Below are 14,581 nucleotides of genomic sequence, written 5' to 3'. Positions count from 1 at the left end.
ACTACTGCAGCATAAATGCTGGAGGCTGAGATAGGAGGGGTCAGGAGACACTGTGGCCCCATCCGATGATACCCCCGGACAGGGCCAAACAGGCAGGATATAACCCCACCCACTTTGCCAAAGCACAGCCCCCACACCACTAGAGCGATAACTTCAACCACCAACTTACCATCCTGAGCCAAGGCCGAGTATAACCCACAAAGATCTCCGCCATGGCACAGCCCAAGGGGGGGTGCTAACCCAGACAGGAAGACCACGTCAGTGACTCAACCCACTCAAGTGACGCACTCCTCCTAGGGACGGCATGGAAGAGCACCAGTAAGCCAGTGACTCAGCCCCTGTAATAGGGTTAGAGGCAGAGAATCCCAGTGGAGAGAGGGGAACCGGCCAGGCAGAGACAGCAAGGGTGGTTCGTTGCTTCAGTGCCTTTCCGTTCACCTTCACACTCCTGGGCCAGACTACACTCAATCATAGGACCTACTGAAGAGATGAGTCTTCAATAAAGACTTAAAGGTTGAGACTGAGTCTCTCTATCACATGGGTAGGCAGACCATTCCATAAAAATGGAGCTCTATACAGTGAGTGAAAAAAGTATTTGATCCCCTGCTGATTTTGTACGTTTGCCTGTTCAAATAAACCTACCATTAAAATTATAGACTGATCATTTCTTTGTAAGTGGGCAAACGTACAAAATCAGCAGGGGATCAAATACTTTTTTCCCTCACTGTAGGAGAAAGCCCTGCCTCCAGCCTGCGTCTTGTGACCGTAGCGTACGTGTAGGTATGTACGGCAGGACCAAATCGGAAAGATAAGTAGGAGCAAGCCCATGTAATGCTTTGTAGGTTACCAGTAAAACCTTGGAATTAGCCCTTGCCTTAACAGGAATCTAGTGTAGGGAGGCTAGCACTGAAGTAATATGATGCATTTTATTGGTTCCAGTCAGGATTCTAGCAGCCGTATTTAGCACTAACTGAGGTTTATTTAGTGCTTTATCCGGGTAGCCGGAAAGTAGAGCATTGCAGTAGACTAACCTAGAAGTGACAAAAGTATGGATTAATTTTTCTGCATCATTTTTGGTCAGAACATTTCAGATTTTTGCAATGTTACATAGATGGAAAAAAGCTGTCCTTGAAACAGTCTTGATATGTTCGTCAAAAGAGAGATCAGGGTCCAGAGTAACGCCGAGGTCCACAGTTTTATTTGAGACGACTGTACAACCATCAACATTAATTGTCAGATTCAACAGAAGATCTCTTTGTTTCTTGGGACCTAGAACAAGCATCTCTGTTTTGTTCAAGTTTAAAAGTAGAAAGTTTGCAGCCATCCACTTCCTTGTGTCTGAAACACAGGCTTCCAGCGAGGGCAATTTTGGGGCTTCACCATGTTTCATCAAAATGTACAGCTGTTTGTCATCCGCATAGCAGTGAAAGTTAACATTATGTTTTCGAATGACATCCCCAAGAGGTAAAATATATAGTGAAAACAATAGTGGTCCTAAAACAGAACCTTGAGGAACACCGAAATTTACAGTTTACAGAGGACAAATTTACAGAGGACAAACCATCCACAGAGACAAACTGATATCTTCCGACAGATAAGATCTAAACCAGGCCAGAACTTGTCCGTGTAGACCAATTTGGGTTTCCAATCTCTCCAAAAGAATGTGATGATCGATGGTATCAAAAGCAACACTAAGGTCTAGGAGCACGAGGACAGATGCAGAGCCTCGGTCTGATGCCATTAAAAGGTCCTTTACCACCTTCACAAGTGCAGTCTCAGTGCTATGATGGGGTCTAAAACCAGACTGAAGCATTTCGTATACATTGTTTGTCTTCAGGAAGGCAGTGAGTTGCTGCGCAACAGCTTTTTCAAAAAGATTTGAGAGGAATGGGAGATTCGATATAGGCTGATAGTTTTTTATATTTTCTGGGTCAAGGTTTGGCTTTTTCAAGACAGGCTTTATTACTGCCACTTTTAGTGAGTTTGGTACACATCCCGTGGATAGAGAGCCGTTTACTATGTTCAACATAGGAGGGCCACGCACAGGAAGCAGCTCTTTCAGTAGTTTAGTTGGAATAGGGTCCAGTATGCAGCTTGAAGGTTTAGAGGCCATGATTATTTTCATCATTGTGTCAAGAGATATATTACTAAAACACTTGAGTGTCTCCCTTGATCCTAGGTCCTGGCAGAGTTGTGCAGACTCAGGACAACTGAGCTTTGGAGGAATACGCAGATTTAAAGAGGAGTCCGTAATTTGCTTTCTAATGATCATGATCTTTTCCTCAAAGAAGTTCATGAATGTATTACTACTGAAGTGAAAGCCATCCTCTCTTGGGGAATGCTGCTTTTTAGTTAGCTTTGCGACAGTATCAAAAATACATTTTGGATTGTTCTTATTTTTCTCAATTAAGTTGGAAAAATAGCATGATCGAGCAGCAGTGAGGGCTCTTCGATACTGCACGGTACTGTCTTTCCAAGCTAGTCGGAAGACTTCCATTTTGGTGTGGCGCCATTTCCGTTCCAATTTTCTGGAAGCTTGCTTCAGAGCTCGGGTATTTTCTGTGTACCAGGGAGCTAGTTTCTTATGACACATGTTTTTAGTTTTTAGGGGTGCGACTGCATCTAGGGTATTGCGCAAGGTTAAATTGAGTTCCTCAGTTAGGTGGTTAACTGATTTTTTTCCTCTGACGTCCTTGGGTAGGCAGAGGCAGTCTGGAAGGACAACAAGGAATCTTTGGGTTGTCTGAGAATTCATAGCACAACTTTTAATGATCCTTGGCTGCGGTCTGAGCAGATTATTTGTTGCGATTGCAAACGTAATAAAATGGTGGTCCGATAGTCCAGGATTATGAGGAAAAACATTAATTAAGATCCACAACATTTATTCCATGGGACAAAACTAGGTCCAGAGTATGACTGTGGCAGTGAGTAGGTCCGGAGACATGTTGGACAAAACCCACTGAGTCGATGATGGCTCCAAAAGCCTTTTGGAGTGGGTCTGTGGACTTTTCCGTGTGAATATTATATTAAAGTCACCAAAAATTATAATATTATCTGCTATGACTACAAGGTCCGATAAGACTTAAGGGAACTCCGTGAGGAACGCTGTATATGGCCCAGGAGGCCTGTAAACAGTAGCTATAAAAAGTGATTGAGTAGGCTGCAGAGACCTCATGACTAGAAGCTCAATAGACGAAAACGTCATTTTTGTTTTTGTAAATTGAAATTTGCTATCGTAGATGTTAGCAACACCTCCGCCTTTGCGGGATGCGCGGGTGATATGGTCACTAGTGTAACCAGGAGGTGAGGCCTCATTTAACACAGTAAATTCATCAGGCTTAAGCCATGTTTCAGTCAGGCCAATCACATCAAGATTATGATTCACAGGGGTTCCCTGTAGCTTAGTTGGTAGAGCATGGTGTTTGCAATGCCAGCATGGTGTGTGCAACGCCAGGGTTGTGGGTTCGATTCCCACGGGGGGCCAGTACAAAAATAAAAAATAAAAAAATGCATGAAATGAAATGTATGAAATGTATGCATTCACTACTGTAAGTCGCTCTGGATAAGAGCATCTGCTAAATTACTAAAATGTAAATGTATGAACAGTGATTAGTTCATTGACTATAACTGCCTTGGAAGTGGGGGATCTAACATGAAGTAGCCCTATTTTGAGATGTGAGGTATCACAATCTCTTTCAATAATGGCAGGAATGGAGGAGGTCTTTATTCTAGTGAGATTGCTATGGCGAACACTGCCATGTTTAGTTTTGCCCAACCTAGGTCGAGGCACAGACACGGTCTCAATGGGGATAGCTGAGCTGGGGAAGGAGGTTCTCACCCATAGTCGCTCAGTGGGGATGAACATGCACATCTTCAATATGAACCAAACACCCATTGTTCCTCTTTAGTGCATTTATATGTCGCAAGTAAAAGCCCTGAGTAGTGAGTTGATACAATTCCAAATCTGGAAGGTTAAAACTACCCTCAGATTTAGGAAGATGTGTAACTTTCCTTTTTATTCTATGAATATTATTTGTCCATATACAGTCTTATGACAGAGTATACTTTTTTAAAGAATGTGGGGTAATTGGTATTATGGAAAATAAATACTAAAACTTTGGGAGCCATGCCATTCTTTAGAGGTTTACTCTACCTGTCAGATTGGAAAGATTATTACATTTAATTACATCTGCTGTCATATTGTTAAGTAATGGAATAAAGTTATCTTTATATAGCGTTGTGTTATTTGTTGTCACTTATTAAACATCCAAAGTATTTCATATTTTGTGGTCCAATATTGGTCAGGTATATCAGGAGATCATCTGTAAATAAGTTTATTTTATATTCACGTTTACCAATACTGATACCTGTTACGTTTGGGTCCTGTCTAATTCTTTATGCAAGTGGTTCAACTGCCTGCGCAAACAGGAGGGAGAGGGGACATCCCTGTCTTGTGCTCCTTTATAAAACTATTTAATCAGATAATATATTCGTGTATATTTTAGCTTTCTGACATTAATACAATCTTTTTATAAAATGTATTTTTTCTGCTGAAATTTTAAGTTTCCAAAGTTTTGAATAGAAAAGGCCCTTCAAGACAGTCAAAAGCCTTTTCGGCATCAACCATCATTTTTGATAAATCTATATCTCGTTTTTTTGCGTATTGTATTAAACTGAAATGTGTTTTTGTTTGTCCAGTTTTAATATACAATGTTTGATTGATATGTTAAGTCTAGTAATACTTTTGCCATTCTTATAAGCTTTATTATTTGACCGTCACAGTTTATTAAACTTGTGGGTCTATAATCGGATTTTTCCTGAATTTAGTATAACTGAAATTGTTTGATACATAAGGTGTGTTGTCATTTGAGTAAATTGGGCCGCTACTTTGTCCCAGAATGTCAAATAAAATTCTATGGGAAAGCTGGTGCTTTCCATACCTGGTGCTTTTCTTCACGCGAATGTTTAACAGTGTCTAATATTTACTTTTAGATTATTTCTTTTATTCTTTTTTTTGCTGATAGTTGAGTCTAAGAAGGCTGTAGATCAGTCCAACTGTTATTTAATTCTGATTTGATATAGATTTTCATAGAAGCTTTTTAAATTTATATTAATAGCGTTATTTGTTTTAGAATTATAACTGGTTTGACATGTTTTTGTTTTGTCAGGGCTGTGATTGGCTATTGAGATTTACATTTACATTTACATCATTTAGCAGACGCTCTTATCCAGAGCGACTTACAAATTGGTGCATTCACCTTATGATATCCAGTGGAACAACCACTTTACAATAGTACATCTATGGGGGGGGGGAGCTTGTTCCACCATTGGGGTGCCAGAGCAGCGAACAGTTTTGACTGGGCTGAGCGGGAACTGTGCTTCCGCAGAGGTAGGGGGGGCCAGCAGGCCAGAGGTGGATGAAGATTGACTGTAGGCCTAGGTTGGACTTGAGACACCCCATTACAAAATCTGGATTTTGAGTTTTTTGTAGAAGGGTCTGCTCAGTTAAATGGTAAATAAGACCCTATTAGTTGGTAACGCTGTTGTGACAAGTTTAGAGACAATGGAGTTTGCAAGGCTCCCATCGCACTTGTCTGCTCAAGCAGCATAATTATTTGGTTTGACTAAAGCTTGTATTTTGGCTAAAGATAGCTCTGTTAACATATACACCGACAGTAGATATGCGTTGTAGTGCATGATTTTGGAACATTATGGAAGAATAGAGGGTTTTTGACTTTCTCTGGAAAACAAATTGTTCACAGTAAGCTTGTGTGCTGTCTGTTGGAGGTTGTTCAACTCCCCTCATTAACCTCAGTGATAAAGTATCAGGCCCCCTCCTACAGATGGCAATAGTTCCAGCTCCCACCAACTTTTTCTCTGTTAATGATATCGTTGCTTTACAGGCTACGGCTGATGCTTCAGAGAAACGCAAGTGGGCTGGGTGCTGTCATAAGGACGCCTCGGGTGTATGGCTGGATGAGTGGAGCAGACCTGCCATGACCCGTTGTTCATTCCACTTCCTCACAAAATTGTCACATGTCAGGATCATGTGTCTAAAGGAGGAATGGTGGATCTTGTAAATAAATATTGGTGTACAGTAGGTTTTACTGTTTTTGCAGAACATTTCTGCAAGAAATGTTTGATTTGTTTGACTAACAATGATGGACACGGCATTTCAATATCCCCGCGTCCCATCCAAGGCCTGAAGGACCCTTCGAGCACTTAATGATGGACTTCATTGAGTTGATCCTTGTGGAGGAATAATTATTGTTTGGTGGTTGTTGACATATTTTCTAAATGGATTGAAGCTTTCCCTTGCAGGAGAGCCACAGCGGCCATTGTGGCGAATGCACTCGTGAGAGAGATCAAATAAAATAACATTTTTACGGTCACATACACATGGTTAGTAGATGTTAATGCAAGTGTAGCGAAATGCTTGTGTTTCTAGTTCCGACAGTAACAAGTAATCTATCAATTCCACAACTACCATATACACACAATTGTAAATGGATGGAATAAGAATATGTCCATATAAATATATGGATGAGCAATGGCCGAGCGGCATAGGCAAGATGCAATAGATGGTATAAAATACAGTATATACATATGAGATGAGTAATGTAGGATATGTAAACATTATTAAAGTGGCATTGTTTAAAGTGACTAGTGATCCATTTATTAAAGTGGCCAATGATTTGAGTCTGTATGTAGGCAGCAGTCTCTCTGTGTTAGTGATGGCTGTTTAACAGTGATGGCCTTGAGACAGAAGCTGTTTTTCAGTCTCTTGGTCCCAGCTTTGATGCACCTGTAATAACACTTAAGATTTTCTGGGCTAACAGTGTAAGAAATAATACATAAAAAACAAAATACTGCATAGTTTCGTAAGGTCTCGAAGCGAGGCGACCATCTCTGTCGGAGCCATCTTAGGAGATGGGGTCTGCCGTCAAAAATGTATTCTGGCAACGGTTGGCATTTCGTAAATAAGATTTTTCATTCTTGTCAGATTCTTTGCAGATTGATTTGAGAACTCATTGTGCCTATCATCCCCAATCTGCTGGTGCGGTCGAAAGGGTGAACCAATCTCTGAAAACTAAACATGGTTGACTATTGTGTCAACCTCAACAGTATTCTTAAGACTCTTTTCCCCCGGGTGAAGGCTTCTTTGCCAGATCTAGCAGGTGGAACTGAACACTGTTTTAACCCAGGTGATTTTGTGGTGGTGAAGGACTTCAGGAGAAAGAGTTGAAAGGACCCCCCTGGAGAGGCCCGTACCAAGTTCTTCTGACCACCCCCACCACGGTGAAGGTTTCTGAGAGAGATACCTGGATCCACGTGTCGCACTTCAGACGAGTTCCTGATCCAGAAGACGATGGGCCCTCGCCAGTTCCAGCGGTGCAGTGTGGCCCTCCTCTGCATTAGCACAATCCAATGAATCATGTTGATGTAGGTTTAGATAGCAGTATACAAGACTCTATGTAAGGAAGGCCCTTCTACAGCTCACTTCAGACCGGTACTTATGCATCTACGTTTGACTGTGACCTCTCCCGCTTGCTGACAAAGAGTGATTCATTTAATATTGACTTTGTCCAGTGTAAGAATTCCCACAACAGTCTGAAGCTGAAAAATACCTGAAATGAGCATCACAAAGATACATTTGTCACCGTGTACAGTACTGTAGCTTTATTCATCTACTGTACTTCAGCCAACATGTTCTCACATTGGAGGGGTTGATTAGGATTCAAACCATCTCTTAAACCGCTAGCTAGCTAGTTACAAGCCACAACACATATGTCAAGTTGCTGTAGAACTGTTTCATGGGGAAATATCTGTCATCAAAACTACTGGATATCTTTATAAGGAAAACTGTTCTACAAGTTTCTTACACTTAGAACATGTGGAGTAGGTTTTCTAGGTCAGCAGGACAACAACAATATTTAATCCCTATTAAGATTTAAACAACATTTAAAGGGGTGTGTGGGCTTTCACTGTGACTGTATACATACCATTGACTTGCAATGGATTTGTGCCACAAATGCCTCAAAGTTAGCATTTTAAACAGTAGCCAGATAAACAATATATACCCAGGACTATATTGAGGGTCAGGCTGTTGTAATGCCCAGTTGATTATGTAAATAGTCTTGTAGAACTCTGGAATTGATGGTCCATTTGAGGGTGAGTCATTGATATGAATGTTCAGAGTAAAAGACCTGTGAACTCACCTGTGATGGCCCACATCTACCACAACCTTTCCTATTGTGTTAGTTAACACCACAGCATTTTAGGAAGCCATTGTTCAAAATGTGTTCATACACACAGTAACAATGGTGTGGCATCCACAGGGAGAACCAGCAGGTTTATCTCTGACTTCTATTTAGGACTGGGATCCCTCTGTGGGCCAGGCTTTTCAGAATATCACTTGATTCTCTTCTAAACATGCTAGAAACCTGAGGGACAGCCTGGTAGGAGCAGATAAACATGCTAGAAACCTGAGGGACAGCCTGGTAGGAGCAGATAAACATGCTAGAAAACTGAGGGACAGCCTGGTAGGAGCAGATAAACATGCTAGAAACCTGAGGGACAGCCTGGTAGGAGCAGATAAACATGCTAGAAACCTGAGGGACAGCCTGGTAGGAGCAGATAAACATGCTAGAAACCTGTGGGACAGCCTGGTATGACAAAATGAGAAAAAAAATCCAGAAAAATCACATTGTAGGATTTTTAATGAATTTATTTGCAAATTATGGTGGAAAATAAACTTTTGTTATTGACCAAATACTTATCTCAATACTTTGTTATATACCCTTTGTTGGCAATGACACAGGTCAAAGGTTTTCTGTAAGTCTTCACAAGGTTTTCACACACTGTTGCTGGTATTCTGGCCCATTCCTCCATGCAGATCTCCTCTAGAGCAGTGATGTTTTGGGGCTGTCGCTGGGTAACACGGACTTTCAACTCCCTCCAAAGATTTTCTATGGGGTTGAGATCTGGAGACTGGCTAGGCCACTCCAGGACCTTGAAATGCTTCTTACGAAGCCACTCCTTCGTTGCCCGGGTGGTGTGTTTGGGATCATTGTCATGCTGAAAGACCCAGCCACGTTTCATCTTCAATGCCCTTGCTGATGGAAGGAGGTTTTCACTCAAAATCTCATGATACATGGCCCCATTCATTCTTTCCTTTACACGGATCAGTCGTCTTGGTCCCTTTGCTGAAAAACAGCCCCAAAGCATGATGTTTCCACCCCCATGCTTCACAGTAGGTATGGTGTTCTTTGGATGCAACTCAGCATTCTTTGTCCTCCAAACACGACGAGTTGAGTTTTTACCAAAAAGTTATATTTTGGTTTCATCTGACCATATGACATTCTCCCAATCCTCTTCTGGATCATCCAAATGCTCTCTAGCAAACTTCAGACGGGCCTGGACATGAACTGGCTTAAGCAGGGGGACACGTCTGGCACTGCAGGATTTGAGTCCCTGGCAGCGTAGTGTGTTACTGATGGTAGGCTTTGTTACTTTGGTCCCAGCTCTCTGCAGGTCATTCACTAGGTCCCCCCGTGTGGTTCTGGGATTTTTGCTCACCGTTCTTGTGATCATTTTGACCCCACGGGGTGAGATCTTGCGTGGAGCCCCAGATCGAGGGAGATTATCAGTGGTCTTGTATGTCTTCCATTTCCTAATAATTGCTCCCACAGTTGATTTCTTCAAACCAAGCTGCTTACCAATTGCAGATTCAGTCTTCCCAGCCTGATGCAGGTCTACAATTTTGTTTCTGGTGTCCTTTGACAGCTCTTTGGTCTTGGCCATAGTGGAGTTTGGAGTGTGACTGTTTGAGGTTGTGGACAGGTGTCTTTTATACTGATAACAAGTTCAAACAGGTGCCATTAATACAGGTAACGAGTGGAGGACAGAGGAGCCTCTTAAAGAAGAAGTTACAGGTCTGTGAGAGCCAGAAATCTTGCTTGTTTGTAGGTGACCAAATACTTATTTTCCACCATAATTTGCAAATAAATAAATTAAAAATCCTACAATGTGATTTTCTGGATTTTTTTTTCTCATTTTGTCTGTCATAGTTGACGTGTAGCTATGATGAAAATTACAGGCCTCTCTCATCTTCTTAAGTTGGAGAACTTGCACAATTGGTGGCTGACTAAATACTTTTTTGCCCCACTGTATTATATCCATGACTTATAAACAGAGAGAGACATATTATATCCATGACTTACAAACAGAGACATATTATATCCATGACTTATAAACAGAGAGAGACATATTATATCCATGACTTATAAACAGACAGAGACATATTATATCCATGACTTATAAACAGACAGAGACATATTATATCCATGACTTATAAACAGACAGAGACATATTATATCCATGACTTATAAACAGACAGAGACATATTATATCCATGACTTATAAACAGACAGAGACATATTATATCCATGACTTACAAACAGAGAGAGATATATTATATCTATGACTTAAAAACAAAGAGAGACATATTATATCCATGACTTATAAACAAAGAGAGACATATTATATCCATGACTTATAAACAAAGAGAGATATATTATATCCATGACTTACAAACAGAGAGAGACATATTATATCTATGACTTACAGAGAGAAACATATTATATCCATGACTTACAAACAGAGGCCTGGAGGCGAAAGAAGCGCACTTTCACTTCAAACAGTTTATTTCATTTAATTATACACAAGAGAAGAAGAGGTTGCCCAGTATGAATTCATGTACAAACATTTTCATTACATTTGTGGCATTTAGCAGATCTCTGGATAAGAGCGACTTACAGGACAAATAAGGGTTAATTGCCTTGCTCAAGGGCACAATGAGATTTTTCACTTAGTCGGCTCGGGATTCAAACCAGTGACCTTTCAGTTACTGGCCCAACACTCTTAACCGCTAGGCTACCTGCCGCCAGATCAATTAACTTCAATACAGTTATTCAAATACATTCATCATCAATGACTAAAATAATGAATCTAGTATTAAAAGACAATTTAATAATCACAAGTAGTCGATTCATAGCCTGGTTATCATTAAACAAAAGTTATATAGTAATATAAAATAATCCACCAAAACTAACGCTGAAAACTGATCATCATCAGCTTGTTCCATCTCCTCCCACAGATGGACAATTGGATTGAGATCTGGTGACTCGGCAGACCACCGCAGTAAGCTGAATTCACTGTCATGTTCTTGGAACCATTCCTGGACAGGCCTTGTGGCATGGGGCATAATCCTGCTGAAAAAAAATCTATTTGCAGATGGATACACTGCTGCCATGAAGGGATGCTCCTGATTGGCAAGGATTCCTTAGATATCCTGTGGCATTCAAACATTGCACACCTTTTATCAAGGGGCCCAATGTGTGCCCTGAAAACACACCCCAGCCATCACACACCAGCCTGCAATGCTGACACACGGCATGGATGCATACAGTGGTGTAAAGTACTGAAGTAAAAATGATTTAAACTACTTTAGTAGTATCTGTACTTTACTATTTATATTGTTGACAACTTTTACTTCACTACATTCCTAAAGAAAATGTACTTTTTACTCCATACATTTTCCCTGACACCCAAAAGTACCCCTTACATTTTTTATGATTAGCAGGACAGAAAATGGTCCAATTCACACACTTATCAAGATAACATCCCTGGTCATCCCTACTGCCTCTGATCTGGCGGACTCACTAAACACAAATGCTTCATTTGTAAATGATGTCTGAGTGTTGGAATGTGCCCCCGGGTATCCGTAATATAAAAAAAAAACAAGACAATTGTGCAGTCTGGTTTTCTTAATTTATGGAATTTGAAATTATTCATACTTTTACAATTGATACTAAAGTATATTTACAACCAAATACTTTTACTCAAGTAGTATTTTAATGGGTGACTTTCACTTGAGTAATTTTCTATTAAAGGTATCATTACTTTTACTCAAGTATGACAGTTAGGTAATTTTCCCACCACTGGATGTATGTACTCGTGGTATCCTGTATACCCTAGTCCTCCCATCAGCGTGAAATAGCAGGAACCAGGATTCATCAGACCAGGCAATATTTTTCCAACTTTCCAGTGTCCAGTGTTTTCATTCCTTAGCCCACTGCAACCGCAGTTTCTTGTTTTCTACTGAAAGCTAATGGGGATCCATAATAAATACACCACAACTACATGATTAAGGATCATAGCTTTCACCTGGATTCACCTGGTCAGTCTATGTCATGGAAAGAACAGGTGTCCTTAATGATTTGTACACTCAGTGTAGGTTGTGTCTACTAGCTCATTCCCACAGAAAACTGCAGAGGGAAGCAGTACCACCCAGTCAACCATCAGACTCCATTGTGAGACGTGTCACAGAGGATGTTCAACCCTAAAGTAATCTCAATATCTTTACATTAGAAACTAACAAAACACACCAAAACTGACAAGGTGCACACTGATCAGTAAAGTAAAGAGAGGTTAACATTCTATAATGCTCCCTTTCGTCTGCACAGTTCTCTCAGTGAGAAACTATAGGATTACAATGGAGTGTTCTACGCTTTCTTCATTTGATCCAATTCAACGTTGCCAGTTATTTAATGCCAGTTATTTAATGACAAGAGAATGAAGTGGAGTGTCTAATCTTAGCTGGTCTGAGAGAACTGTTGAGGCTTCTCTCCTTTATGTATACATTGGTGTCTTTTTAAATGACCCAATCTGTAGAATCTCTTCTCACAGTCAGTGCAGTGATCAGGCTTCTCTCCTGTGTGTATACGTTCATGACGTTTTAAGTTGCACCATAGAGAGAAACTGGCCGCACAGTCAGAGCAGGAGTAAGGCTTCTCTCCTGTGTGTGTTCTCTGATGAAATTTTAGCCTAGTTGATGTTGGGAAGCATTTTACACAGTCAGAGCAGGAGTAAGGCTTCTCTCCTGTATGTTTTTGTTCATGTGTTTTTAAGTGGCCCAGTCGAGAGAAACTCTTTCCACAGTCAGAGCAGGAGTAAGGCTTCTCTTCTGTGTGTATACATTCATGTCGTTTTATGTTGCACATTAGAGAGAAACTCGCCGCACAGGAAGAGCAGGAGTAAGGCTTCTCTCCTGTGTGCACTCTCTGATGAACTGTCAGAGCCTTTGATGTTGTGAAATTCTTCCCACCGTCAGTATAGGAATACCGATTCTCTCCAGTGTGTATTTTAAGGTGTATTTTTAGCTTTGATAGAAATGGGAAAATCTCCTCACAATGTGGGCAGTGGTGAGACCTCTTAGCTCTGTGATCTTCCTGCTGTTGATCTCTGGATGTAGAGAATGTCTCAACATGGTCTCCTGTGTGAACATCATCAGAAGAAACAATACAGTTGGTGTGATATACATGTCAATCACATGTATTTTATGTAGCCCTTATTACATCAGAAGTTGTCACAAAGTGCTTTACAGTAACCCAGCCTCAATACCCAAAGAGCAAGCAATGCAGGTGTAGAAGCACAGTGGCCACGAAAAACTCCCTAGCAAGCAGGAACCTAGGAAGAAACGTAGAGAGAACCAGGCCCAAAGGGGTGGTCAGTCCTCTTCTGGCTGTACCAGGTGACATATGTATTCATATCAGTAGGCTGCACAATACAAAGGGAATAAAACTATTCTAAAACTGGGTAAAAGTCGTGAAAATTATGAGCCATGTCATCCTCCCCTCACCATCACAAGGGTTAGTAACCAGGCTGTATCACATGATTGGGAGTCCCATAGGGCAGCGCACAATTTGCCCAGCGTCGTCCGGGTTTGGCCGAGGGTAGGCCGTCAATGTAAATAATAATTTGTTCTTAACTGACTTGCCTAGGTAAATAAAAGATTTTAATAATAAAAAAATAAAAAATGACTAATTTCATAGAACTTTAAAACAGTGGCAGTTTGTCTACTTCACTTCTTTAGTCTACTCTCTGAGCACTCCAGATAACCCAGTGAATAAAACAAAATGTTGGCAAAACTGGTGTCAAACCATGCAAGTGTCACTAGCATGAAATAACATCTACCTTCTCATTTAAACAGTTCATCATGAAACAGTTCTACTGCAACTTTTCATAGACAGTGAGAAGTTTAAATGAATAACAAACTTAGTTAGATAGAAACTGTGCTTACCATGAGAAACAGATTTCCCAATCTTCTCCTCCTCTTCTTCATCTTTAATGTTGACATTCAGCTCCAGTGTTTGACTGCAGTCTTCCAGCTTCACTGATGCCATCTCTGGATCCTGCAGTGCAAACTGGGCTCCACTGTAACAATCAGGACCCAGTGACTGTAGGTTTGGACTCAGTGTGAAATGAGAGAGGCAGGCTGGGTTTGTCCTCACTGTTGATGTTACCGGCCTCAGACTTAATTCTAGTCGTCCTGTAGTAATGATGAGAAACGGACACAGAGTTATTATCTTGACAGTTTTTTTTAACCTAAAAATATATTATATTTTTTATTGTTCAATTATCTAATTTCAACAGATCAGGTAAAACATTAATTCAATCACAGACATGTGTACACTTTAAATTACACAACGTAAGTGTATTTAAATTCACATAAATTAAT

General features: G+C 40.7%; 3 protein-coding genes across 9 annotated transcripts in view; 2 read left to right on the top strand and 1 right to left on the bottom strand.

Moving 5' to 3' along the window:
- The window catches only part of LOC106592258 (zinc finger protein OZF-like), a 510,174-nt gene that overhangs the window by 284,674 nt on the left and 210,919 nt on the right, over positions 1-14,581 (top strand). The window lies entirely within an intron of this gene.
- LOC106574981 (zinc finger protein 2) overlaps positions 1-14,581 on the bottom strand; it is a 348,997-nt gene that overhangs the window by 171,285 nt on the left and 163,131 nt on the right. For all 6 annotated transcript variants that reach the window (XM_045698508.1, XM_045698514.1, XM_045698511.1 and 3 more), the window contains one exon: positions 14,144-14,392. In XM_045698508.1, the coding sequence (XP_045554464.1) occupies positions 14,144-14,392 (249 nt within the window). The remainder of the gene's footprint in view (positions 1-14,143; positions 14,393-14,581) is intronic.
- LOC106575981 (zinc finger protein 239-like) overlaps positions 1-14,581 on the top strand; it is a 237,317-nt gene that overhangs the window by 128,764 nt on the left and 93,972 nt on the right. The gene's annotated exons all lie outside the window — the stretch shown is intronic.

The sequence above is a fragment of the Salmo salar genome, chromosome ssa17 (assembly GCF_905237065.1).
Source record: "Salmo salar chromosome ssa17, Ssal_v3.1, whole genome shotgun sequence".
Taxonomy (NCBI): domain Eukaryota; kingdom Metazoa; phylum Chordata; class Actinopteri; order Salmoniformes; family Salmonidae; genus Salmo; species Salmo salar.
Note: the sequence above shows the minus strand (reverse complement) of the source record. Positions and strands in the feature narration are given on the sequence as shown.